At 37.3% G+C, this 26,381-nt stretch overlaps 1 protein-coding gene across 11 annotated transcripts in view; it reads left to right on the top strand.

Annotated features, from left to right (window-relative positions):
• Nucleotides 1–26,381, top strand: part of SDCCAG8 (SHH signaling and ciliogenesis regulator SDCCAG8) — a 233,027-nt gene that overhangs the window by 17,952 nt on the left and 188,694 nt on the right. For all 11 annotated transcript variants that reach the window (XR_013449815.1, XR_013449816.1, XR_013449814.1 and 8 more), the window contains 2 exons: nt 15,552–15,677; nt 23,428–23,568. Coding sequence is in view for 5 of the 11 variants with exons in the window: in XM_036096993.2 (XP_035952886.2) it covers nt 15,552–15,677; nt 23,428–23,568 (267 nt within the window). In the remaining 6 variants the exon portion in view is untranslated. The remainder of the gene's footprint in view (nt 1–15,551; nt 15,678–23,427; nt 23,569–26,381) is intronic.

Genomic DNA, 26,381 nt, shown 5'->3' with positions numbered 1-26,381 from the left:
TTAAAAGACCTTGTAGGGAAGTTTTATCTCTACCTTCTTAGAGTTTTTGGCTGTGACTTATACTTAACATAAAACAGGGGCGCCTGGGTACCTGAGGCTGTTTTTAACCCCTGTTTTTAACCCCAGTCGTTAAGTGTCTGCCTTTGGCTCAGGTCATGATCCCACAGTCCTGGGATCGAGCCCCGCATCGGGCTCCCTGCTCCACAGGGAGCCTGCTTCTCCCTCTCCCTCTGCCTGCTGCTCTGCCTACTTGTGCTCTCTATCTCTCTGTCAAATAAATAAATAAAATCTTAAAAAAAATTAACATAAAACAGATTTACAGGATGAAAATATACACATTTATTTGGTTATTTTATTACTGAAGTATAATTGATAATATATTAATTTTAGGTGTACAACATATTGATTGAACAATTCTATATATTACTCAGTGCTCACCACAATAAGTGTAGTTACCATCTGTCAGAATACATGTTATTACAATATTATTGACTATATTACCTGTCTGTACTTTTCATCTCTGTGATTTATTTATTTTATAACTGAAAGTTTGTACCTCTTAGTCGCCTTTATCTATTTCACCCATCTCCCTACCCACCTCCCCTCTGACAACCACCAGTTCTCTATATTTGAGTCTTTGTTCTTTTATTTTGTTAGATTCCACATACAAGTGAAATCATACAGTATTGGTCTCCCTCTGTCTGATTTATTTCACTTAGCATGGTACCGTTTAAGTCCACCCCATGTTGTCATAAATGCAAGATCTCATTCTTTTTTTTTTTTTTTTTTGATCTCATTCTTTTTTATGGGTGAGTAATATTCTATTCCATATATATTTGTATATATGTATACGTACACACACACACACACACACACATCTTCTTTATCCATTCATGTATCAGTGCATATTTGGTTGCTTCCATATCTGTAAATCTGTAAATACTGCTGCAGTAAATGGAGAGGTGCATAGATCTTTTTGGATTTGTGTCAGTTTGGAGGGTAAATACCAGTAGTGAAATTACTGGATCATATGGTATTTCTGTTTTTAAATTTTTTGAGGAACCTCCATACTATTTTCCACAGTGGCTGCACCAATTCATATTCCCACCAACAGTGCATGAGGATTGCCTTTTTACCCCATCCTCATCAACACTTGTTAATTCTTGTCTTTTTGATACTAGCCATTCTAACTGGTGTGAGGTGATACCTCATTGTAGTTTTCATTTTTTTCCCCCTGATGATTACTGATGTTGAGCATCATTTCATGTGTCTGTTGGCCATGTGTATGTCTTCTTTGGAAAAATGTCTGTTCAGGTCCTCTGCCTATTTTTTTTTAATTATATTATGTTAATCACCATACATTACATCATTAGTTTTTGATGTGTTCCACCATTCATTGTTTGCGTATAACACCCAGTGCTCCATTCAATACGTGCCCTCTTTAATACCCATCACCAGGCTAACCCATCCCCCCACCCCCCTCCCCTCTAGAACCCTCAGTTTGTTTCTCAGAGTCCATAGTCTCTCATGGTTCGTCTCCCCCTCCGATTCCCCCCCCTTCATTTTTCCCTTCCTACTATCTCTTTTTTTTTAACATATAATGTATTATTTGTTTCAGAGGTACAGATCTGTGATTCATCAGTCTTACACAATTCACAGCGCTCACCATAGCACATACCCTCCCCAATGTCTATCACCCAGCCACCCCATCCCTTCCACCCCCCACCACTCCAGCAACCCTCAGTTTGTTTCCTGAGATTAAGAATTCCTCATATCAGTGAGATCATATGATACATGTTTTTCTCTGATTGACTTATTTCACTTAGTATAATACCCTCTACTTCCATCCATGTCACTGCAAATGGCAAGGTTTCATTTTTTGATGACTGCATAATATTCCATTGTATATATATACCATATCTTCTTTACCCATTCATCCATTGATGGACATCTTGGCTCTTTCCACAGTTTGGCTATTGTGGACATTGCTGCTATAAACATTGGGGTGCACGTACCCTTTCGGATCCCTACATTTGTATCTTTGGGGTAAATACCCAGTAGTGCAATTGCTGGGTTGTACAGTAGCTCTATTTTCAACTTTTTGAGGAACCTCCATACTGTTTTCCAGAGTGGCCGTACCAGCTTGCATTCCCACCAACCGTGTAGGAGGGTTCCCCTTTCTCCATATCCTCGCCAACATCTGTCGTTTCCTGACTTGTTAATTTTAGCCATTCTGACTGGTGTGAGGTGGTATCTCATTGAGGTTTTGATTTGGATTTCCCTGATGCTGAGCAATGTTGAGCACTTTTTCATGTGTCTCTTGGCCATTTGGATGTCTTCTTTGCAGAAATGTCTGTTCATGTCTTCTGCCCATTTCTTGATTGGATTATTTGTTCTTTGGGTGTTGAGTTTGATAAGTTCTTTCCTCTGCCTATTTTTAAATCAGATTATTTACTTTTTTTTGGTGTTGAGTAGTACAAGTTTTTTATATGCTTTGGATATTAACCCCTTATCAGATATATCATTTGCAAATCTCTTCTCCCATTCATGAGGTTGCCTTTTTTTTTTTGTTGGTGATTTCCTTTGCTGTGCAAAAACTTTTTATTTTGGTTTCCCTTTCCTGAGGAGACATATCCATAAACATGTTGCTGATCCAAGAGATTACGGCCTATGTTTTTTCTTTTAGAAGTTTTATGGTCTCACATTTAGCTGTTTAATCCATTTTGAGTATATTTTTGTGTATGGTGTGAGAAAGTGGTCCAGTTTCATTCTTTTACATGTTGCTGTCCAGTTTTCCCAACAACATTTTTTATTGAAAAGACTGTCTTTTCCCCGTTGGATATTCTTGCCTCCTTTGTCATAGATTAACTGACCATTATAGGTGTGTTTATTCTGGGCTTTCTATTCTGTTCCACTGATCTGTGTCTGTTTTTGTGCCAGTACCATACTGTTTTGATTACTATAGCTGTATAGTACATCTTAAAATCTGGGATTGTGATACCCCTAGCTTCGTTCTTCTTTAATATTACTTTGACTATTTAGGGTCTTTTGTGGTTCTATACAAATACTAGGATTATTTATTCTAGTTCTGTGGAAAATGCTATTAGTATTTTGATAGAGATTGCATTGAATCTGTAGATTGCCTTGGGTAGTACGGACATTTTAACAATATTTATTCATCCAATCCATAAGCACGGTATATCTTACCATTTGTTTGTATCTTTTTCATTTTCTTTCATCAGTGTTCTATAGTTTTCAGACTATAGGTCTTTCACCTCCTTGTTTAGGTTTATTCCTAGGTATTTTATTACTTTTGGTGCATTGTAAATGGGATTGTTTTAATACAAGTTTTATGTGACATGGGAACTCTCATAAGGAAATGATGACTCAGAGAAATGGCAAAACCAAAATGCTTTTATACTATGTTGAGCAAAGAGAGGCAATGTGGAAACATAACTAAAATATATGGGGAGGCTAAAGGAAGATGAGTTATTTTAATGAGGTCTGTTTGCACAGATTCCTCTCAGCCTCACTCCCTATCTCTGGTGATAAGAATGTCTTTCTTCCACATATGGGGAGGACATCTTTCACATGGGAGTTTTATCTCCTGCTTCCAGGAAGAAAGGGAAGGTCACTCTTTTTGTATCTGCCGTTTTTTAAGTGCTTTTAGCTCAAAATAATTCTTATTCCAAAGTGGCATATTTTGGGGTGGCAGATTCTACCACAATATAAATTGTAATAAACTTACTATTTATTTGTGGATGGCTGGGTGGCTCAGTCAGTTAAGCGTCTACCTTTGGCTCAGGTCATGATCCCAGGGTCCTGGGATCAAGTCCCACATCGAGCTACCTGCTCAGCAGGGAGCCTGCTTCTCCCTCTTCCTGTTGCTCCCCTGCCTGTGCTCTCTCTCTCTCTCTCTGACAAATGAATAAATAAAATCTTTTAAAAAAATAAAATAAACTTACCATCTAGTTGAGAAGAGAGTACTAATGCCTATGAGCACCACAGTAACACTATAGAGAATATGATGTAGTCTGCGTTCTGTAGTATTAACTAAAATTATAAAAAGAGTAGAAGGGTACTAAAAGCTGGAGTTTTGGAGGATGTTTTTCTGGGAGAGGAAAATCTTAAAGGAGCAGGATTGTTTAGATCAGCAGAAGGAGGATGAAAGAGTTCCATAGAGAAAACAGCAACACTGAAAGGACATATTCAGGGTGAATGTTTTATTTATGGGAGCCACGAGGCATCTATTCTAAATTCCTGCAGTAGAGGATGTCTGTTAGAAATTATTAAGGGCACCTGGGTGGCTCAGCCGGTTAAGTGTCTGCCTTCGGCTCAGGTCATGATCTCAGGGTCCTGGGATCAAGCCCTGCATCGGGCTCCTTGCTCAGCTGGAAGCCTGCTTCTCCCTTTCACTCTGCCTGCCACTCTGCCTACTTGTGCTCTCTCTCTCTGTCAAATAAATAAATAAAATCTTTTAAAAAATTATTAAAAGGATGCTGAACTAGGAAAATGGAAGATTATAAAAGCCTTGAAAGGTAGACATAGTATATATTTTATACAGTTTAACAAGGGAATAATAGGGCGCCTGGGTGGCTCAGTCGTTAAGCGTCTGCCTTCGGCTCAGGTCATGATCCCAGGGTCCTGGGATCGAACCCCACATCGGGCTCCCTGCTCTGCTGGGAGTCCGCTTCTCCCTCTCTCACTCCCCCTGCTTCTGTTCCCTCTCTCGCTGTGTCTCTCTGTCAAATAAATAAATAAAATCTTAAAAAAATAAAAACAAAAAAAACCCCCAAAACAAGGGAATAATACAATAAAAGTAACATTTAAGGGCTTAGAAAGAGCTTATTAGTTTTTTTAAAAATTTATTTAATTTTAAAAACTTTTTAATTTTTTATATCCTTTTTACATTTATTTTTTATTTTTAAGAGTTTTTGTTTATTTTCTTATTAAATTTTTATTTATTTATTTTTTAAGATTTTATTTATTTGAGAGAGAGAGAGAAAGAGAGCGAGTGAGGGGAGGGGCAGAGGGAAAAGCAGACTCCTCGCTGAGCAGGGAGCCTGATGCGGCGACCCAGGATCCTGGGATCCCAGGACCCTGAGATTGTGACCTGAGCCAAAGGCAGACACTTAACCTACTGAGCCACCCAGGCACCCCCAATTTTATTTTATTTTATTTTTTTTATTTTAAGTAAACTTGTCACATGTGGGTTCGAACTCACAACCTGGAGATCAAGAGTCACATGCTCTACCAACTGACCCAGCCAGGCGCCCCTAAGTTTTTATTTAAATTCCAGTTTGTTAACATACAGTGTGTTAGTTTCAGGAATACAATATAGTGATTCAACGCTTCCATACAACACACAGTGCTCATCATAACAGGTGCACTCCTTAATCCCCATTACCTATTTCACCCATCCTTCCACCAACCTCCTGTCTGGTAACCATCAGTTTGTTCTCTATAGTTAAGAGTCTATTTCTTGGTTTGCCTCTCTCTCTCTCTCTCTCTCTCTTTTTTTCCCTTTGCTCATTTGTTTTGTTTCTTAAATTCCACATATGAGTGAACTCATATGGTATTTGTCTTTCTCTGCCTGACTTATTTCCCTTAGCATAATACTGTGTAGTTCTATCCGTGTCTTTGCAAATGACAAGATTTCTTTCTCTTTTATGGCTGAGTAATATTCCATTGTATATATATACCACTTCTTCTTTACCCATTCATCCTTTGATGGACACTTGGGCTCTTTCCCTAATTTGGCTATTGTAGATAATGTTGCTATAAACATTGGAGTACATGTGTCCCTTTGAATCAGTATTTTGGGGGGTGCCTGGTTGGCTGTCATTAAGCATCTGCCTTTGGCTCAGGTCGTGATCCCTGGGTCCTGGGATCGAACCCCGCATCGGGCTCTCTGCTCAGCGGGAAACCTGCTTCTCCCTCTCCCATTCCCCCGCTTGTGTTCCCTCTCTTGCTGTCTCTCTCTCTGTCAAATAAATAAGTAAAATCTTAAAAAAAAAACAAACCACCAGCCACTCTCAGTTCACACACATGGCCCTGCTGCTCCAGGTTTCAGTCCGGGGTGGGGGCTGCCCTAAAGTCCTTTCCCCACCGCTACCAGTCTGCGAGTCCGTGCCCTGTCCCCAGTGCAGGAGGCTTTCACGCTCCGGCAGTGTAGGATCCCCATGGCTCCCTCCCCCTTCTATTTATCTTCCGATATCTGCCCGCAGAATCACTTCATACCTTGAAACCAACTGCCTGTGATATTCTGTTTGTAGAGATCCAGATATATATTCTTACATCTCAGGCTGATTTCGTGGGTGTTCAGAGTGGTCTGGTAGATACCCAGCTCAATTCTGGGACTGGTTGGAATAGGGTCCCCTACTCATCTGCCATCTTTTCCTCCCCCTCCAGCTTTGCTTTTCTTTTTCAAGAATGCTTTGGCTATTTGGGGGTCCTCTTTGGTTCCATACAAATTATAGAATTGTTCGTTCTAGCTCTGTGAAAAATGCTGTTGGTATTTTGATAGGGATTGCATTAAATATGTAGATTGCTTTGGATAGTATGGACATTTTGACAATATTCTTCTAATCCATGGGCATGGAATGTCTTTCCATTTCTTCATGTCATCTTCAATTTCTTTCATCAGTGTTTTATAGTTTTCAGAGTACAGGTCTTTTAGCTCTTTGGTTAGGTTTAGTCCTAGGTATCTTATTGTTTTTGGTGTAATTGTAAATGGGATAGATTCCTTAATTTCTCTTTCTGCTGCTTCATTACTGGTGTATAGAAATGCAACAGATTTCTGTACATTGATTTTGTATTCTGTGACCTTACTGAATTCATGTATAAGTTCTAGCAGTTTTTTGGTGGTTTTTCAGGTTTTCCATATAGAGTATCATGTCATCTGCAAATAGTGAAAGTTTTACTTCTTCCTTGCCAATTGGGATGTTCTTTATTTCTTTTTGTTGTCTGATTGTTGTGGCTAGGACTTCCAGTATTATGTTGCATAAAAGTGGCAAAAGTGGACATCCCTGTCTTGTTCTTGACCATAGAGGAAAAGCTCTCAGTTTTTCCCCATTGAGGATATTAGCTGTGGGCTTTTGACCTATGGCCTTTATTATGTTGAGTCATGTTCCCTCTAAACCTACTTTGTTGAGGGTTTTTGTCATGAATGGATGTTGTACTTTGTCAAATGCTTTTTCTGCATCTATTGAAATGATCATACGGTTCTTATCCTCTCTTGTATTAATGTGGTGTATCATGTTGACTGATTTGCAAATATTGAACTACCCTTGCAACCCAGGAATAAATCCCACTTGATTGTGGTGAATGATTTTTTTAATGTATTGTTGGATTTAGTTTGCAAGTATGTTATTGAGAATTTTTGCATCTATGTTTATCAAGGATATTGACCTATAGTTCTCTTTTCTAATGGTATCTTTATCTGGTTTTGGCATCAGGGTAATGCTGGCCTCATAGAGTGAATTTGGAAGTTTTTCTTCCTTTTCTATTTTTTGGGAATCATTTATAGGTATTAACTCTTCTTTAAATGTTTGGTAGAAATATTTTATTAGTTTTTTTTTTAATTTATAGAGTTTATTTTTTAGATCAGTTTTAGGTTTACAGAAACATTGAGTGGAAAGTACCTAGAGTTCCCATATACTTCCCCTCCATGCCTCCTCAGCAGTTTCTGCTGTTATTAACAGCATGTATCAATGTGGCACATTTGTTTCAATTGATGAGCCAATATTACTACATTATTATTTGCTAAATCCCACATTTATGTTAGTGCTCACTCTTTGTGTCATACATTCTATAGCTTTTGAAAAATGTATAATGATGTGTATCCATCATTACAGTAGCAAGGAGAATAGTTCCACTGCGGTAAAGATCATCTGTGCTCCATTTACTCATCTCTCCTTTCTTACCCTCCAAATCCCGGCAACTGCTGATCTCTTTACTGTCTGCACAATTTTGCTTTTTCAGAATGTCATGTAGTTGGAATCATATAGTTTGTAGCCTTTTCAGACTGGCTTCACTGACTTAGGAATAGGCATTTAAGTTTCCTCCATGTCTTTTTATTTATTTATTTATTTATTTATTTATTTATTTCAGATTTTATTTATTTATTTGACAGAGAGAGAGATAGCCAGAGCAGGAACACAAGCAGGGGGAGTGGGAGAGGGAGAAGCAGGGTTCCCGCCAAGCAGGGAGCCCGATGTGGGGCTCGATCCCAGGACCCTGGGATCATGACCTGAGCCGAAGGCAGACACTTAACGACTGAGCCACCCAGGCGCCCCTCCTCCATGTCTTTTCATGGCTCAGTAGCCTTTTTTTAATCACTGGGTAATATTCTATTGTATGGGTATAACATAGTTTGTTTATCCATTCATCCTTTGAAGGACATCTTGCTTGCTTCCAAGTTTTGGCAACTATGAACAACACTGCTATAAATATTCATGTGCAGGTTTTTGTGGATATAAATTTTTAACTCATTTGAGTAAATACCAAGAAACTCAATTGCTGGATCACTCGATAAGAGTATTTTTAGTTTTGTAAGAAGCTGTCAAACTGTCTTCCTAAGTGGCTGTACCATTTTGCTTTTTTACCAGCAATGAATGAGAGTTCTTGATGCTCCACATCCTTGCCAGCATTTGGTGTCATTGGTGTTTTGGATTTTAATGTACTTGAGGTGTGTTTTAATTTAAATTCCCTGATGACATATAATATTGGATATGATTTTCCTGTACTTATTTTCCACTTATATACTTTCTTCTTTTTTTAAATTGGATTGTTTGTTTTCTTATTATTGAGTTCTAAGAGTTCCTTATATATTTTGGAAACCCGTCATTTATCAGCTATGTCTTTTGCAATTCTTTTCTCCTAGTCTGTGGCTAGTCTTTGATTCTCTTAACAGTGTCTTTCATAGAGCAGAAGGTTTAATTTCAGTAAAGTCTAACTTATCAATTTTTTCTTTCATAGATTTTGCTTTTGGTATTCTATCTAAAGATCATTGCCAAACCCAAGGTCATCAGTATTTTCCCCATTCTTCTATAATTTTGTGTTTTACATTTAGATCTATGCTCCATTTTTAGTTCATTTTTGTGTAAGGTGTAAGATCTCTGTCTAGGGCGCCTGGGTGGCTCAGCCGTTAAGCGTCTGCCTTCGGCTCAGGTCATGATCCCAGGGTCCTGGGATCGAGTCCCACATCGGGCTCCCTGCTCGGCAGGAAGCCTGCTTCTCCCTCTCCCACTCCCCCTGCTTGTGTTCCTGCTCTCGCTATCTCTCTCTCTGTCAAATAAATAAATAAAATCTTTAAAAAAAAAAAAAAAAATGATCTCTGTCTAGATTGTTTTTTCTTTTCTTTTCTTTTTTTTTCTGCATGTGGATATCCAGTTGTTTCAGCACCATTTGTTGAAAAGAATGTTTCAATTGAATTGCCTTTGCTTCTTTATAAAGATCAGTTGACTATATTTGTTTGAATCTACTTCTGGGATCACTTTTCTGTTCCATTGATCTATTGGTCTATTCTTTTGCAAATACCATACTGTCTTGATTATTGGAACTTTATAGTAAATCTTGAAGTTGGGTAGTGTCAATCTTCTGATATTGTTCTTCTCATTATGATGTTAAGTATTTGGGTCTTTTGCCCCTTTATATGAATTAAAATCCGTTAGTAAATATCCACAAAATAACCTGCTGGGATTTTGATCGGGATTTTGTTGAATCTATAGAGAAGGTTGGGAACTGACATGTCAACATGAGTCTTCCTATGCATGTACATGGAATGTCTTTCCATTTATTTAGGTATTCCTTGATTTCTTTTTCAGAGTTTTGCAATTTTACTCATATAGATCTAGTACATATTTTGTGAGATTTATACGTCAGTATTTCATTTTTTTAGTGTTAATGTAACTGGTAATGTGTTCTTATTTCAAATTCCAATTATTTATTGCTAATATATAAGAAAACAATTTCTGTATATTAATCTTGTAATCTGCAACCTTGCTAGAATCCCTTATTCTAGCTGTTTTTTGATTCTTTGAGATTTTCTTTGTAGAGAATCATGCCAACTTTAAACAAAACCAGATGTCTTTTTAAAAAATTATTTCTTCCTTTCCAGTATATATGGTTTTTATTTCTTTTTCCTATCTTGTTGCATTAGCTAAGATTTTTTGTATGGTGTTGAATAGGAGTGATGAGAAGGGACATCCTTGCCTTGTTCTTGTTCTTAATGGGAAACTATCTATAGTCTCACCATTGAGTATGACATTAGCTATATGTTATTTATAGAGGCTGTTTATGAATTTGAGGATGTTTTCCTCTATTTCTTGTCTGCTGAGAATTTTTATCTTAAATGGCTACTGGAATTTGTCACTTGCTCTGTCTGTCTATTGGTATGATCATAAATTATTTTTCTAGCTTGTTGATGTGATGGCTTACATTAATGCCTTTTCAAATACTGAACCAACCTTGTATACCTAGAATAAATTCCATTTGGTCCTGTTGTATAGTTCTTTTTATACATCATTGCGTTTGATTTGCTGATATTTCGATGGGGATTTTTGTATTTATCTTCATGAGATATATTATAGGTCTCTAGTTTTCCATTTCTGTAGTGTCTTCACCTGGTTTGGGTATTAGGGTGATGCTGGTCTCAAGAATGAGTTAGGAAGTATTCCCTCAGATATTTTATGGAAGACGTTGTAAAAAATTGGTATAATTTGTTACTTAAATTTTTGGTGTAATTCACAAGTGAACTAATGGCAGACATGGTGCTTTCTGTTTTAAAGGTTATTAATAATTGATTCAATTGCTTTTATAGATGAAGGCCTTGTTCAGACTATTTCTCCTTCTGTGAGTTTTGATAGATTGTGTCTTTCAAGGAATTGGTCCGTTTTATCTAAATTACAAAATTTATGGGCATAGAGTTGTTCATGGTATTCCTTTGTTATCCTTTTAATGTTCATGGGATCTGTAATGATGACTCCACTTTGATTTCTGATGTTAGTAATTTGTGTCTTCTCCCTTTTTTTCTTAGTTAGCCAGGCTAGAGTCTAGAGTCTTACAGTTTTATTGGTCATTTCAAGGACCCAGCTTTTGGTTTTGTTGCTTTTCTCTATTGATTTTCTATTTTTAATTTCTTTGATCTCTACTCTAATTTTTATTGTATCTTCTGCTTACTTTGGATTTAACTTACTCCCCATTTTTTTTTTAAGTTTCCTAAGACAGAAGCTTAGATTATTGATTTGGAATCTTTCTTCTTTTCTGATGTTTTTCACTGATTTTGTTGTATCTCACAAATGTTGGTAAGTTGTATTTTCATTTTTATTTAGTTCAAAATATTTTTAAATTTTTCTCGAGACTTTGTCCTTTGACCTGTATGTTATTTAGAACTGTTGTTTAATCACCAAGTATATTGGGAGTGTTCCAGCCATCTTTCTGTTACTGATCTCTAGTTTAATTCTACTGTGGTCTGAGAACATACTTTTTATGATTTCTATTCTTTTTGATTTGTTAAGGTGTGTTTTTAGGCCCAGGATGTGGTACGTTTTGGTGAATGTTCAGTTTTAGCTTAAGAAAAATGTGTATTCTCTTCTTGGATAAAATATTCTATAAATGCCATTTAGTTCCAGTCGATGGCTGATGCTGTTCAGTTCAACTATGTACCTACCAATGTTTTGCCAATCTGCAAGATCTGTTGGATCTGTCAATTACTGACAGAGGGGTTTTGAAATCTCCAGCTGAAATAGTGGATTCATCTGTTTCTTTGTACAGTTCTATCAGTTTTTGTATCATGTATTTTGATCTTCTGTCGTTGGGCACATACACATTAAGGATCATTATGTGCCAGGAGAATTGACCCCTTTATCATTATGTGATGCTTCTTTTTATCCCTTATATTTTTGTTTGGTATGAAGTCTGCTTTGTCTGAAATTAATATAGCTACACCAGCTTTCTTTTGATTTATGTTAGCATGGTATGTCTCTCTATCCATTTACCTTTCATTTATCTGTGTCTTTATATTTAAAGTGGGCTTCTTATAGACAACATATACTTGTGTCATGTTTGTCATTCATTTTTATAGTCTCTTTCTTTTTATTGGGGTATTCAGACCATGGACACTTAAAGTTATTATTGATATGCTTGGATATCAATATAGTTGGATAATACCTACCATGTTTGTTACTGTTTTCTATTCATTGCCCTTGTTCGTTCTTTCTTTCTTTCTTTCTTTCTTTCTTTCTTTCTTTCTTTCTTTCTTTCTTTCTTTCTTTTCTTCCTTTCTTCCTTTCTTCCTTTCTTTCTTTTTTCTTTCTTTCTTTCTTTCTTTCTTTCTTTCTTTCTTTCTTTCTTTCTTTTTCTCTCTCTCTCTCTCTCTCTTCAGTCTTCTACTCTTTTTCTGGCTTTAAGTGATCCTGTTATTTGATTGCAGTTTTTCTCCTCTCTTAGCATAGCAGTTGAACTTTTTTTTTTACTTTTGTAAGTGATTGTCCTTGAGTTTGCAATTACATTGATCAGTAATCTAAGTCTGCATTCAAATAGCTCTATACCACCACATGGGTAGGGCAAGTCCCTTATGAGAGAGTGTTTCCAATCCCTCCCTCCTGTCCTCTATAACATTGCTGTCATTCATTTCAATTATTCATAAGCTATACTCACTATATATAGCGCTGCTACCGTGATGTTGAGCAAACTGTTATATGTTAGATCAGTTAAGATTTAAAATAAACAAAGTATTTTGTTTTATCACCATATATTCCTTTTCTAATGCTCTTTCTTTTTTGTGTACTTCTGAGCTTATAACCTGTATCATTTTCCTCCTTTCTGAAGAACATTTAACATTTCTTGCAAGGCAGGTCTACTGGAGACAAACTTGCTCAATTTTTTTTTTATCTGAGAAAGTCTTTATTTTCCCCTTACCTTTGAAAGTTAATTTGCCTGAATACAGAATTCTAAGTTGGTGAGTTTTTTTCTTTTGAATACTTTAAATATTTCATTCCATTGTCTTCTTGCTTGCAGGGTTTCTGAAGAAAACCCTGATTTCTGATTTTCTTAAAGATTTTCTGTTTGTCTTTGATTTTCTGCAGTTTGAATATGATATGCCTAGGTATAGATTTTTTTTTTTTAAAGATTTTATTTATTTGACAGAGAGAGACACAGCGAGAGAGGGAACACAAGCAGGGGGAGTGGGAGAGGGAGAAGCAGGCTTCCCGCAGAGCAGGGAGCCTGATGTGGGGCTAGATTTTTTTGTTTATTTTATACTGCTTGGCGTTCTCTGAGCTTCCTGGATCTATGGTTTGGTGGTTATCATTTTGGAAAATTCTTGGTCGTTATTGCTTCAAATATTTCTTCTTGTCACCTTAGAAATCATAAAAAGTATGTTCTCAGACCACAGTAGAATTAAACTAGAGATCACTTTCTCTTTGTCACCTTTTATAATTGTCCCACATTTCTTGGATATTCTGTTCTTTTTCATTCTTTTTTCTCCTTGCATTTTAGTTTGGGAAATTTCTATTGGCAGTTCTTTAAGTTCCCCGATTCTTTTCTTGGTTGTGCCCAATCTATTGATGAGCCCATCAAAGTCATTCATCATTTCTATTATGGTGTTTTTGATTTCCAGCACTTTGAATCTTTCTTAGAGTTTCCATCTCTGCTTATATTTCCCATCTGTCCTTTCATGTGGTCCATTTTTTCCATTAGATGTTTTAACATATTAATCACAATTATTTTAAACTCCCAATCTGATAATTCCAACATTGCTGCCATATTAAAGTCTGGTTCTGTGCTTCCTTCATCTCTTTAAACTGTGCTTTAAGTCTTTTAGTGTGCTTTCTAATTTTTTGTTGAGTGCTGGCCACAAGGTAGTGGGTAAAAGGAACTGTTTAGAGTGAGACATTATGTTTATTGTGGTAGGAGTTAGGCTGTGTTTACTGTTTGGTGTTACTACAGTTGTCAGAGGCTAAAATTTCCACTAGTGTCCTGCTTTATGTTTCCGCTGTTGTCTTTGGGCTTCCCTTGAAAATTCTTCTTAACTATAGTCTGAGATATGCAGTTATTTTAGTGTATTCCCTTGTTATTTTATAGGCGCCCTTTTGATGTGGTGGTGGGTGTGAGAGCAGGGGAAGCATTTTATAGTCCTATGATTAGGTCTCAGTCTTTTAGGGAGTCTATGCCCATTAGCTTTTACCTTCACAAGCGCTTCTCAGTCACCCTGTCACCGTAAGTGAGGTGGGAAGCCTAGAGGGAGCTGGGGTTGGATATTTCCCTTTTTGAGGGCAGGGCAGTTAGGTTGTGAAAAACCCCAGCTATTTAGGCTCTGGTAAAATACTTTCTCTTGAGGCAGGCCTTTTTAAGAACAGAAATGCTTTGGGCATATTTCAAAGTGGCTACTTTTCCTCTTGTACTAGAGGAAGCTGGAAGGGATTTTTCTCTAGTCTTTGCTCTAAGAACCTGGTAGTGTCCTAGAGATAAAATTCACAAAATATAGGAATCCCTTTAAGATGGTTCTTCTGGAGTTTTTAACCCTCAAACTTATCTGCCATGAGCTGCCAATTACACTTTACCTTTTCCTTCCCAGGACTGGTTCCCCTGGAAGTTTCTGCTCAGGTAGGTTGTGATTCTCAGGAACACCTGTCTGTCTGTCCAATTTGAGGGATGACAGTTTTCCCTGTGACCTCAATTCTCTTTTGGATTTAAGAAGAGTGGTTGATTTTTTGGTGTGTCCAGCTTTTCTCTTGTTGTGAATGTTGTCTTCCAAGCTCATTATATTCCAGACCAAAAATTGGAAGCCTGCAATATTTTTTTTAGTTAAAGCTTTCAATTATAGACTTGGGTTTTGGCTTTTTTCTGAATGAAATAATTGAAATGGAACTTGCATATATTGCTTAATAGTTTTTTATTACACTGGTAATGAAGTATTGTGCCGTCAATGTATTGATATTTTTTACCTTTTTTCAGAGAGTGAGACACCACCCAATAGCTATTCTAATTGTTACTTATTGTATTCCCTTATCTTACGCCTGCAAGGACAGACAAGCACTCTTTGAGAACTCTCCACCAAGCTATCTCACTCATAATTTCCCTCCATCTGGCTACCAGTTAGTGGATAACTATTCTAACTTTCCATGCCTATCTCAGAGTCCTCTATTATCCCTTTAATCCTCTGTTAGGTTCAACAAGTTGTCGGCATTTGAGCAGGAGTAATAATATATCTCACCTTATTGTTTAAAAGTCTACCTTATTCTTAAAAATTTTTTAGATAACCCCTTTAATTAAAGTCTTTCTGGAAGCCTACAAAAAAACTGTCAGAAACCACACATTTCTGTGATATGGCCATTAGCAGGCTCTTTACTATATTCCCCATGCTTCTTTTTGTTTGTTAGCTAATGTTTGAGTTGCTTCATTTGTCTAAGTAAAATTACAATATTTCAGAAAATGAATAGAGAGCATGTTTTCCATGCTTTGTATCATGTTGGGTCATCAGTAATCAGTGATTAACACTGCTTAAAAATGCTTAATGTAGTTGGTATTTTTGTTTCTGCTTTTTACAGGAGGAACTCTCTGGAATGAAAAATAGGGTACAAGTAGTTGTGCTTGAAAATGAAAGGCTCCAGCAAGAGCTGAAATCTCAGAGACAAGGGGAAGCAATGAGGGAACAAACACTTCTGGATGCATCTGTGAGCATTTTTTCAAATGATAAATTATATTTTAGTTTGAATGTTCCTTCCTACCCTCTCCCCCAGCCTTCTGAACTGCTGAAATTCTTGACTTGAAGTTTGGCAAATGTACTGTGCTATTACTCACTTGGGGCCTCAAAAATTAAGATTCACCATGGTGGAATGAATCCTCAAATGCAATGATGTAGCAATGCCGAATATCTGTGCTGATTTCCTCTCTGAGCATACATACCATTTATGTTTTTTCCATATGGAAAGAGCAGGTCCGAAGCAGGAAGCAGATCAAATAGGAAACACTTGGTAAATCCAGAAACTTTCTAACTGTAGCTTAGATTTCTGTTGTCTTCCTCTAAATTGTCCTTGCACTCTGAATCCTAATAAGTCTAATCAGCAGCATGGGGAAGCATAGAGAGCACTGGCCTGAGGGTACCAGGATCAGCATGTTAGTTTCCCGTCGTCCCTAACAAGTGGGGTGTTTCACGAGTAATGTTATGGGCCTTGCAAACGTGGCTTAACCTCACATGTCCTCTGCTTATTGGCAATTTGAGAAGATTCACCCATATTAGCTGTTCTTACTCTTTAACGTAACAATCACTTGGGATACTTGTTGATAGTGCAGATTCCTGAGCTCCCTTCCCTGAGAGTCTGATGCAATGGGTTTTGGTTAAGTCCTTGAGTTAAAAATATGAATTTTTAACAAGTTGCCTAAGTGATTCTAGTATCAATGCACTACATTTTGAAGAACAGTGGATTCGATGATGTCTTTAATTGTACAACACAAATTTCTTGTGATGATATTTAAGTAGTGTTTAAACTTAATGTCTCCTTATGACTTGTCAGAGATACTGTTGCCTTAAAAATGTTATTTACTCTTTTGCTATAGGACACAGTTAATCACAGCTTGTTCTGCTTTTTGAAACAAATTCAGATTTCCATGGGAAGTGTTAATATTTGCCTGTTGCAGCTTTACTTTACAATGGATTTTGGTGATTTTGACTTAGTTGTCATTGGTAAATCCATTCTGATTAAGAAAAAATATGAGTGCCTTAATGTTTTACCTAGGTGTCCTCTAATTTTTTATTTTGAAGTGTTTTTTTTGTTGACCTGACCTGATATCTCATTTGTAATCCTTGAGTTCTATGTTAGAATTTCCTATTTAGAAGTAGCTGATTGTGTTAAATCTGAATGGCAAAGTGGGCTGATCAGTATTTCAGTTTATTTTTCTGAAGTATGTTTCAGTTTGTGTCCAGCTGTTTTCCCTTCACCAGAAGAGTTTTTTGAATATTTATATTATGATATTATTTATTATCAATGTTAGTACAAGTTAAAAATTCCATCTTAGTTGCTTATTATTTTAATGTCAATTTGAAGATGATAGAGCCATATAAAAAGTACTTTGAAGTAGCTCGTTTTAAAAATATATTCTTTTGCTTTTCTTCCAAATATGTAGTCACTTAGCAAACAGTGACTCAATTATTCATAGACTTCAGTATTTGTACAATGACAAAGAAGTGGAAGAAGGGGAAGTGAAGTGAGAAAGGAAATTAGGCAGACAAGTGAACCAGAGGGCAAGAGAAGTGACTAATACAGAAGGGGAAGGAAACAATGTACCAACACACATGCTTTGCTATAGGAACAAAAAAAAAAAAAAAAGGAACAAAGGAAACTTGCTGAAGAAAATTACAGCCATAGTTATGGAAAAAACAAAGTTGTAGAGTGTTTCTTTTTTAAAAAAACACTCACGTGAACTAAAATATAATGCAAACAATCAAAATAATTGTTGCACGTGTCAGGAGACCTTGATATCTATTTTAATGTCAGTCTTCTGTGTTATTTTGTTGCTATAGAATTACTAACCCTGCCACATTACTGAATTGCTGTATGAGATCTAGTAATTTGGGGGTGGAGTCTTTTGGGTTTTCCACATAAAGTATCATGTCATCTGCGAAAAGACAGAGTTTGACTTCTTCTTTGCCAATTTGAATACGTTTTATTTCTTTTTGTTGTCTGATTGCTGTTGCTAGGACTTCTAGTACTATGTTGAACAACAGTGGTGAGAGTGGGCATCCTTGACGTGTTCCTGATCTTAAGGGAAAGGCTCTCAGCTTTTCCCCATTGAGGATGATATTTGCTGTGGGTTTTTCATAGGTGGATTTTATGAACTTGAGGAATGTTCCCTCTATCCCTATAATCTGAAGAGTTTTAATCAGGAGAGGATGCTGTATTTTGTCAAATGCTTTTTCTGCATCCATTGAGAGGACCATATGGTTCTTCTCTCTCCTCTTATTAATGTGTTCTATCACATTGATTGATTTGCAAATGTTGAACCACCCTTGCATCCCGGGTGTAAATCCCACTTGGTCATGGTAGATGATCCTTTTAATGTATTGTTGGATCCTATTAGCTAGGATTTTGTTGAGGATTTTGGAATCCATATTCATCAGGGATATCGGTCTGAAATTCTCCTTTTTGATGGGGTCTTTGCCTGGTTTGGGGATTAAGGTAATGCTGGCCTCATAGAATGAGTCTGGAAGCTTTCCTTCTGTTTCTATTTCTTGAAACAGCTTCAGGATACAAAATCAATGCACAGAAATCAGTTGCTTTCTTATATACTAACAATGCAATTGTAGAAAGAGAAATTAGAGAAATGATTCCATTTAAAATAGCACCAAAAACCATAAAATACCTCGGAATAAACCTAACCAAAGAGGTAAAGGATCTATACTCTAGGAACTATAGAACACTCATGAAAGAAATTGAAGAAGACACAAAAAGATGGAAAAACATTCCATGCTCATGGATCGGAAGAATAAACATTGTTAAAATGTCTATGCTACCCAGAACAATCTATACCTTCAATGCCATCCTGATGAAAATTCCAATGACATTTTTCAAAGTGCTGGAACAAGCAATCCTAAAATTTGTATGAAATCAGAAAAGACCCCGAATCACCAAGGAAATGTTGAAAAAGAAAAACAAAGCTGGGGGCATCATGTTGCCCGATTTCAAGCTATATTACAAAGCAGTGATCACCAAGACAGCATGGTACTGGCACAAAAACAGACATATAGACCAATGGAACAGAATAGAGAGCCTAGATATGGACCCTCAACTCTATGGTCAAATAATCTTCGACAAAGCAGGAAAAAATATGCAATGGAAAAAAGTCTCTTCAATAAATGGTGCTGGGAAAATTGGACAGCCACATGCAGAAGAATGAAACAACCATTCTCTAACATCACACACAAAGATAAACTCAAAGTGGATGAAAGACCTCAATGTGAGACAGGAATCCATCAAAATCCTAGAGGAGAACATAGGCAATAACCTCTTTGACATTGGCCACAGCAACTTCTTTCAAGATACATCTCTTTGGAGATAGCTAGTGAAACAAAAGCAAAAATGAACTTTTGGGACTTCATCAAGATAAAAAGCTTCTGCACAGCAAAGGAAACAGTCAACAAAACAAGGAGGCAACCCACAGAATGGGAGAAGATATTTGCAAATGACAGTACAGATAAAGGGCTGGTATCCAAGATCTATAAAGAACTTCTCAAACTCAACACCCAAAAAACAAATAATCAAGTCAAAAAATGGGCAGAAGGCATGAACAGACACTTCTCCAAAGAAGACATACAAATGGCTAACAGACACATGAAAATATGTTCATCATCATTAGCCATCAGGGAAATTCAAATCAAAACCACCTTGAGATACCACCTTACACCAGTTAGAATGGCAAAAATTGACAGGGCAAGAAACAACAAATGTTGGAGAGGTTGTGGAGAAAGGGGAACCCTCTTACACTGTTGGTGGGAATGCAAGTTGGTACAGCCACTTTGGAAAACAGTGTGGAGTTTCCTCAAAAATTTAAAAATAGAGCTACCCTATGACCCAGCAATTGCACTCCTGGGTATTTACCCCAAAGACACAGATGTAGTGAAAAGAAGGGCCATATGCACCCCAATGTTCGTAGCAGCAATGTCTGCAATAGCCAAACTGTGGAAAGAGCCGAGATGCGCTTCAACAGATGAATGGATAAAGAAGATGTGGTCCATATATACAATGGAATATGACTCAGCCATCAGAAAGAATGAATACCCAACTTTTACATCAACATGGATGGGACTGGAGATTATGCTAAGTGAAACAAGTCAAGCAGAGGAAGTCAATTATCATATGGTTTCACTTATTTGTGGAACATAAGGAAGAGCATGGAGGACATTAGGAGAAGGAAGGGAAAAATGAAGGCGGGGAAATCGGAGGGAGAGATGAACCATGAGAGACTATGGACTCTGAGAAACAAACAGGGTTTTAGAGTGGAGGGGGGAGGGGGGATTGGTTAGCCCAGTGATGGATATTAAGGAGGGCACGTACTGCATGGAGCACTGGGTGTTATACGAAAACAATGAATCGTGGAACACTACATCAAAAACTAATGATGTATTGTATGGTGACTAACATAACATAATAAAATAAAATTAAAAAAGAATTACTAACCCTACTGCTTTTTGCTTGTGTAGGTGAATTGAGGCATTTCAGCAATGTATGCTCAGTGCTGTGTTCAGTTTTAATGTAAATGAAACTTTTTAGAATATCTTAAATATAAACACATCAAGAGACATTATCTTTCTTTTTTTTTCTGAACTCTTTTTACTGAGTCTATTACCATGCTGATGGTAGATCTTGCCAAAGCTATTGGCGGATTTGAGTATAGATTTTCAGTATTTCTTAATGCCTTCTTTTGAAAAATAATTAAAATAATTATACAGTAATGACTAATACTTACTGATGACTACATGTTACGATGTGGCAGGCAGTATATCAAGCACTTTATTTACATTCAATTATTTTAGGTTTATAGTAGCGAAGGAAGGCAAGTGTTATGCCTGTTTTCAGATGAGTAAATTAAGGTACAGGCAGTTAAGTAAACAAAGCAACACTACTACTGTCACAAAACTAGAAAATGGCAGAGCTAGGACTCAAACATGGGACTGTCTGACTCCCCAGATCCATCTGCCTAGCCTTGAGTTAGGCTTTCTGCATAAGTTAGGAATAGCTTGTCAGTATTTAACCAAACTACCTTTGTTTGCCATGGGGTAGACGATTCTCCCCACAAGAGAGGAACATCCTCTTTATTGTTCTTGAGTTTTAGCCTTGGACTTGGATGGTAGCCTACATGATGTTTAGTGCTTTAACTACTTTATGACCCAGTGGTTGAAGAAACAAGCAGGTTATTTTTTAAAAATTACAACCATTTCCATCTTCATTTTTCATCATTTTTTAAGTGAAATTTCTCTTCATGGAGAGCTTTTCTCCAGAGTTCAAAAAATTATAATAATATTAAAATATATGCTATTTATTAGAAATTTTGGGGGCAACTGTGGGTGGCGCAGTCAGCTGAGCGAAACTCTTGGTTTCGGCTCAGGTCATGATCTCAGGGTTGTGAGATCCAGCTCTGAGTCGGGCTCTGTGTTCTGCATGGAGTCTGCATGGGACTCACTCTGCCCCTCCCTGCCCTCAGATAAATAAATACATCTTAAAAAAAAAAAGAAAAAAGAAATTTTGGCATGTGTTCTCATTCAAAGATCTCAGAGATTTTTTTAAAAGCAGAACATTTCTGAGTCATATCTTTCATGTCTACTTTCATCCCCTCACTACTACCCCTCCCCTCAATTAAGTAATCAAAGGTTTTCAGTGATCTCCAGGGATGTAAATGTAATTATATTTTTTTAATTTTGGTCAAATACCATTCAAATTCTTAAATGTTATCTGTGAAACACAAAGTGTCAATTAGACTAGCACTTCTTTCCAAAGAATGACAATATTTTATTTCATAAGTCAGCGATGTATAGTGTATGTACTTTTTCCAATTTCTCTATAGGAAATTAGTGCTGCCGTTCTTCACAATTCTCTAAGGCAACTTTGAATGCACTAAGATCTTGATTTGTCCTTACTAGAAAATCAAGTTCAAGCTTGTTTTACCATATTTTCCAGATCCTTATTTGACTCTCTAGCTTGACATTTTGATATCTGTTGTTTTGTGCCTCAATCTCTAGTAATTCTGAATTGCATGAGTCCCCTGTAGGCACCAGACTTTTTCACACATCTGTGACTTTCCCCATAATGTTTTCTTCTTGGCATGCTCTTCTCATCTAGCTTGCTCTTTCTCATCCAAGATATAACACCAATGTCAACACTTCCCCAGAAAACCTTCCTTGAATCTCTAGTTCTCAGTGCCCCTCCTTTGTTTTCCCATAGCTCCCCATGCACACCTCTGGCCTAGCACTTACCTTATTAAATTGAAATTATCTGCTTAGGGGTTTGTCTTGAGGATGAGATTGGTCTTGTTCATTTTTACCCCCCAAGCTCTTAGCACACCGTGCCTGAACATAGGAGCTATCATACACAAATGTTTGCATTAAACTGAACTTCCAGAAGAATATGGAATAGGCCCTCAGAATACTACTTGGGATGAATGAGCAGTTTAGTTCATTCTAGCATGATATGGCACTGCAGTGTAGTTCTGTGTTTGGGACCTGTCCTCTCCTGTGAGTACTACCATATCCTTTGGCCCTTAGCAAGAGTTCAGTAATTATTTGTTGAATTAAATTAATATTTCAGTCCTTGTACACACAAATTACCCAGATCTTTGGGCTGCATATTTCACTGAATGTTGAGAGGGTATCAGAGGTGCAAACACAATGGGTATACACCAGATTTTTTTTTTTGTAATATGAGTTTGCATTCACACATGGCAGCAATTGCCTGGAACTGAGTAATGGCTGCAACTTTCAGACCGTTTGTCATGGTCCCTACCACTCCTTTGTGAGTCCCTGACGTGCAGGCTATATGTCAGTTCTGTTTATCTCCATGCACTGTTTTTCTTATCGAAGATAAATATTTTTCTGGAAAGGCAGGAGAGCATAGTGGTTTGGGGCATGGCCTGGGGAACTAGATTGCCAGGGTTCAGATCCTAGCTCTGCTGCTTATTAGCTACTTCCTACCTCTGTGACTCTTACAAGTTACTCAGTGTGACTCAGTTTCCTCTTCTTTTTTTAAGATTTATTTATTTATTTTAGAGAGAGAGAGAGAGAGTGAGCAAACATGGTGTGGGGGGGCAGAGGGAGAGGGAGAGAGAATCTCAAACAGACTCCCCGCTGAATGCAGAGCCCAGGGGCTTGATCTCGTGACCCTGAGATCATAACCTGAATCAAAATCAAGAGTCAGACGCTTAACTGACTGAGCCACCCAGGCACCCCAATTTCCTCTTCTATGAAATGGAGATAACAATGAAACTCATCTCATAGGGTTGTTATAGTGATTAAATGAGTTAATATATGTGAAGCACATAAACAGTGTCTGGCACATAGTAAATACCATCTGTATTAACATTATTATTAGTCATGCCTTTATGAAAGGTAGAAAATGAAACCAAGAGAGGGCTGTGTGTTTTAAGAATATATGTCTCCAGAGAAGTAAGAGAGAAGTTCATTTGTTGAAACACTGGCAGCCAGCCCTCTTTGCTCATTTACATTATTACCTGTGCCTGTAGGAATCTGACTTTGTAACACTTGTGGAATATGACCCTAATAGCATGAAAGTGTAAAATCATTCTTGATGTGTAGTTTAGAAGCATCTGCTCTCGTCTTCCTTTCATCACAGATGAGAATCAGTGTTCCATTTGTAAAGCATGTATGTTGATTTAAAGTTAGATGCCAGTTATAATTACTCATACATTTTATTTTAGGGAAACCTGCAGAATTCTTGGATTACAACAGGTGAAGACTCTGGGGTGGATGAAGCTGCCAAGTGGCGATTCTCCCGGGACAATGCAGATACTGTCAAAGGTCCATCGGCTGGTGAGGCTGAGAAATGGAAGCTAGAACTGGTGAGAATTTGGCTGCTTTTCTCTTATGCATCTACTTTTTTTGTACTTTTTCTATTGTGGTAGATATACATACCATTAAATTTAGCATTTTTGCCATTTTAAAATTTACCATTTAACCATCGTAAGTGTACCACTCATTTGCATTAAATACAATCACAGTGCACAACACTATCCATTTCCAGAATTTTTATCATCCCAAACAACAGCCCCATAGCCATGAAATAATAACTTCCATTCCCCTCTCTCCCAACCCCTGACAACCTCTTCTACTTTCCGTCTCTATAAATTTGCCTAGTCTAGGTACATGACACACATGGAAACAAACAATATTTGTCCTTTTGTGTCTGGCATGTTTCATCTAGCATAATGTTTTTAAGGTACATCTGTGGTGTAGTACATATCAAAATATCATGCCTTTTTAAGGGTGAGTAATATTCCATTTACGTATATACGACAGTCTGTTTATCCATTCATTTGCTCATGACCTTTTAGTTTGTTACCACCCTTTGGCTCTTGTGAATAAAGCTACCATGAACATCAATGCACAAGTATCTGTTTTCATCCCTACTTTCACTTCCCTTGGGCATATAACCAGAAAGGGAATGGTTGGATCATATGGTAATTCATTCTTTTCTTTTTCTGCTCCTCAGACTCAGTTATTTTAACTACCTATCTTCAAGTTTGCTGATCCTTTGTTCTGCTGCTCACATCTGCTCTTCTATGCCTTTAGGAATTTTTCATTTCAGTTGTTGTACTTTTCAGCTCCAGATTTGTGTTTAGTTCCTTTTATAATTTATTTTCTTTATTTAAGTTTTTATTTTAATTCCAGTTAGCATAGAGTTATATTAGTTTCATGTGTACAGTTGTTTTCCTTATTTCTTTTAGTTCTTTGGCCATGTTTTCTCTTAGCTCTTTGAGCATATTTAAGACCATTGTTTTAAACTGTCTAGTAGGCCTGGTGTCTATAGATTTTTTAAAAAGATTTTTATTTATTTATTTGACAGAGAGACAGCGAGAGAGGGAACACAAACAGGGGGAGTGGGAGAGGGAGAAGCAGGCTTCCCACTAAGCAGGGAGCCCAACATGGGGCTCGATCCCAGGACCCTGGGACCATGACCTGAGCTGAAGGCAGACGCTTAACAATTGAGCCACCCAGGTGCCCCATGTGTCTATAGATTTTTTAAGGGTGGTTTCTGTATTTATTCTGTACCTCTAAGTGGGCCATATTTTTCTGGTTCTTTGTAGGTTTTGTGATTTTTTTTTTTTTTTTTGGTTGAAAAGTAGACATTGAAATGAACTATTATACTGCGGTAACTCTGGAAATCCAATAGCCCAGTTCCCCATGGGTTTTATCTCTTTTATTGTTGAAGGCTATATTGTCCTTTCATTTTGAGACTTTTCCAAATTATTTTTGTAGATTATTCCTTATTGTGTGTGATTACTGAAGTCTCTGTTTCATTAGTTCATGTTCAGCTAATTTTGACAGAATTTCCTTGAATGCCAGGAGCTAAAATAAGTAAACAAACAACCACCAAAAAAACACCTGCACAAAAAACCGAAAAAGAATAGCCACCTCTGCCAGTCTTTGCTGATTGGCTCTGTGCTGGGGCATTCCTTCACCATGTAGCTGGGCTTGCTCTGAGCCTAGAGATCAGCTTAAGGTCCTCTCAGGACTGAGTATGTGTCTTCCCTGGGCATGCTTGTGGCTTTCTGAATTCCCTTATATACACAGCTGGTCTTGAATGCCCTCACTTCCCAGAGTTGAAAATCAATTTATTTTCCGCTCAAATGATACTTTCCAATCTTTTGATCTCTGTAACAGGCCTTTCTTCTTCCTCTAGTCTGAAGTTTTCTTTGCAATAAATTTGACATGGCAGAATTGATCAACATTGATGGAAATGTAAAAATGACACTGTAGATGGAGCTTGCCATGGGAAAATAGGATGCATTATAATTCAGTCTCATTATCATCTCTAGGTGTTTTAGTTTTTTTCTGTTTTCTGTCAGTCTTTCAAGTATTACTGCAGGCACACAGACCACTCACTCCTTAGTTACTTCATAAACTTATTACCCACCTCCGTTTCTTTTTGCATTCCTGGCTGTGGTTTATGCAACCTCCTGACCTAAAATGTTTCCTTATCTTCTACCTACCAAAATGTTTCCAGCCTGCAATACTTCATTCAGATGCCTCCTCCCATTCCACCTTCCCTGATTACATGTTTCCACTTCTCCTTTACCCACATTAGAATTAATTTCTCTCTTGTGTCTCCTCTCAGTGTTGTGTTTATAACTGTTAGAGATTCATTTGTATCCAGTTTGTGTCAAAGGTCAGTCCCTGCATCTGTGTGCCCTGTGTCCCAAATCTTTCTTCGTTTCCAAGGGTTTCACTCTTGGACTTACCTCCTCTTGCTCTTATGTCTTTCCTCCCTCTTGACTGGGTTATTCTCACCAGAATATGAGCTTTACTATCTCCCATCTTTTTTTTTTTTTTTTTTTAAGAGAGAGAAAAAGAGAGTGCTCGAGTGGGGAATGGGGAGGGGCAGAGAAAGAGGGAGAGAGAATCTTAAGCAGGCTCCATGCTCAGCACGGAGCCCAACATGGGGTTCAATCTCACAATCCTGAGATTATGACCTATAGTTCCCATCTTAAAGCAAACAAGTACAAAATATATTCTTTTGACCATATATTCCCTTTAAATGATCACCCAACTGTATTGCTCCCCTTTATACCAAAACCTTCCCAAACAGTTGTCCACATTCACGATTGCATTTCTCACCTCCCCTTGTCTCTTTAACATACTTAAGTTGAGCTTA

Source organism: Halichoerus grypus, chromosome 7 (genome assembly GCF_964656455.1).
Source record: "Halichoerus grypus chromosome 7, mHalGry1.hap1.1, whole genome shotgun sequence".
NCBI classification, from domain to species: Eukaryota; Metazoa; Chordata; class Mammalia; order Carnivora; family Phocidae; genus Halichoerus; species Halichoerus grypus.
Note: the sequence above shows the minus strand (reverse complement) of the source record. Positions and strands in the feature narration are given on the sequence as shown.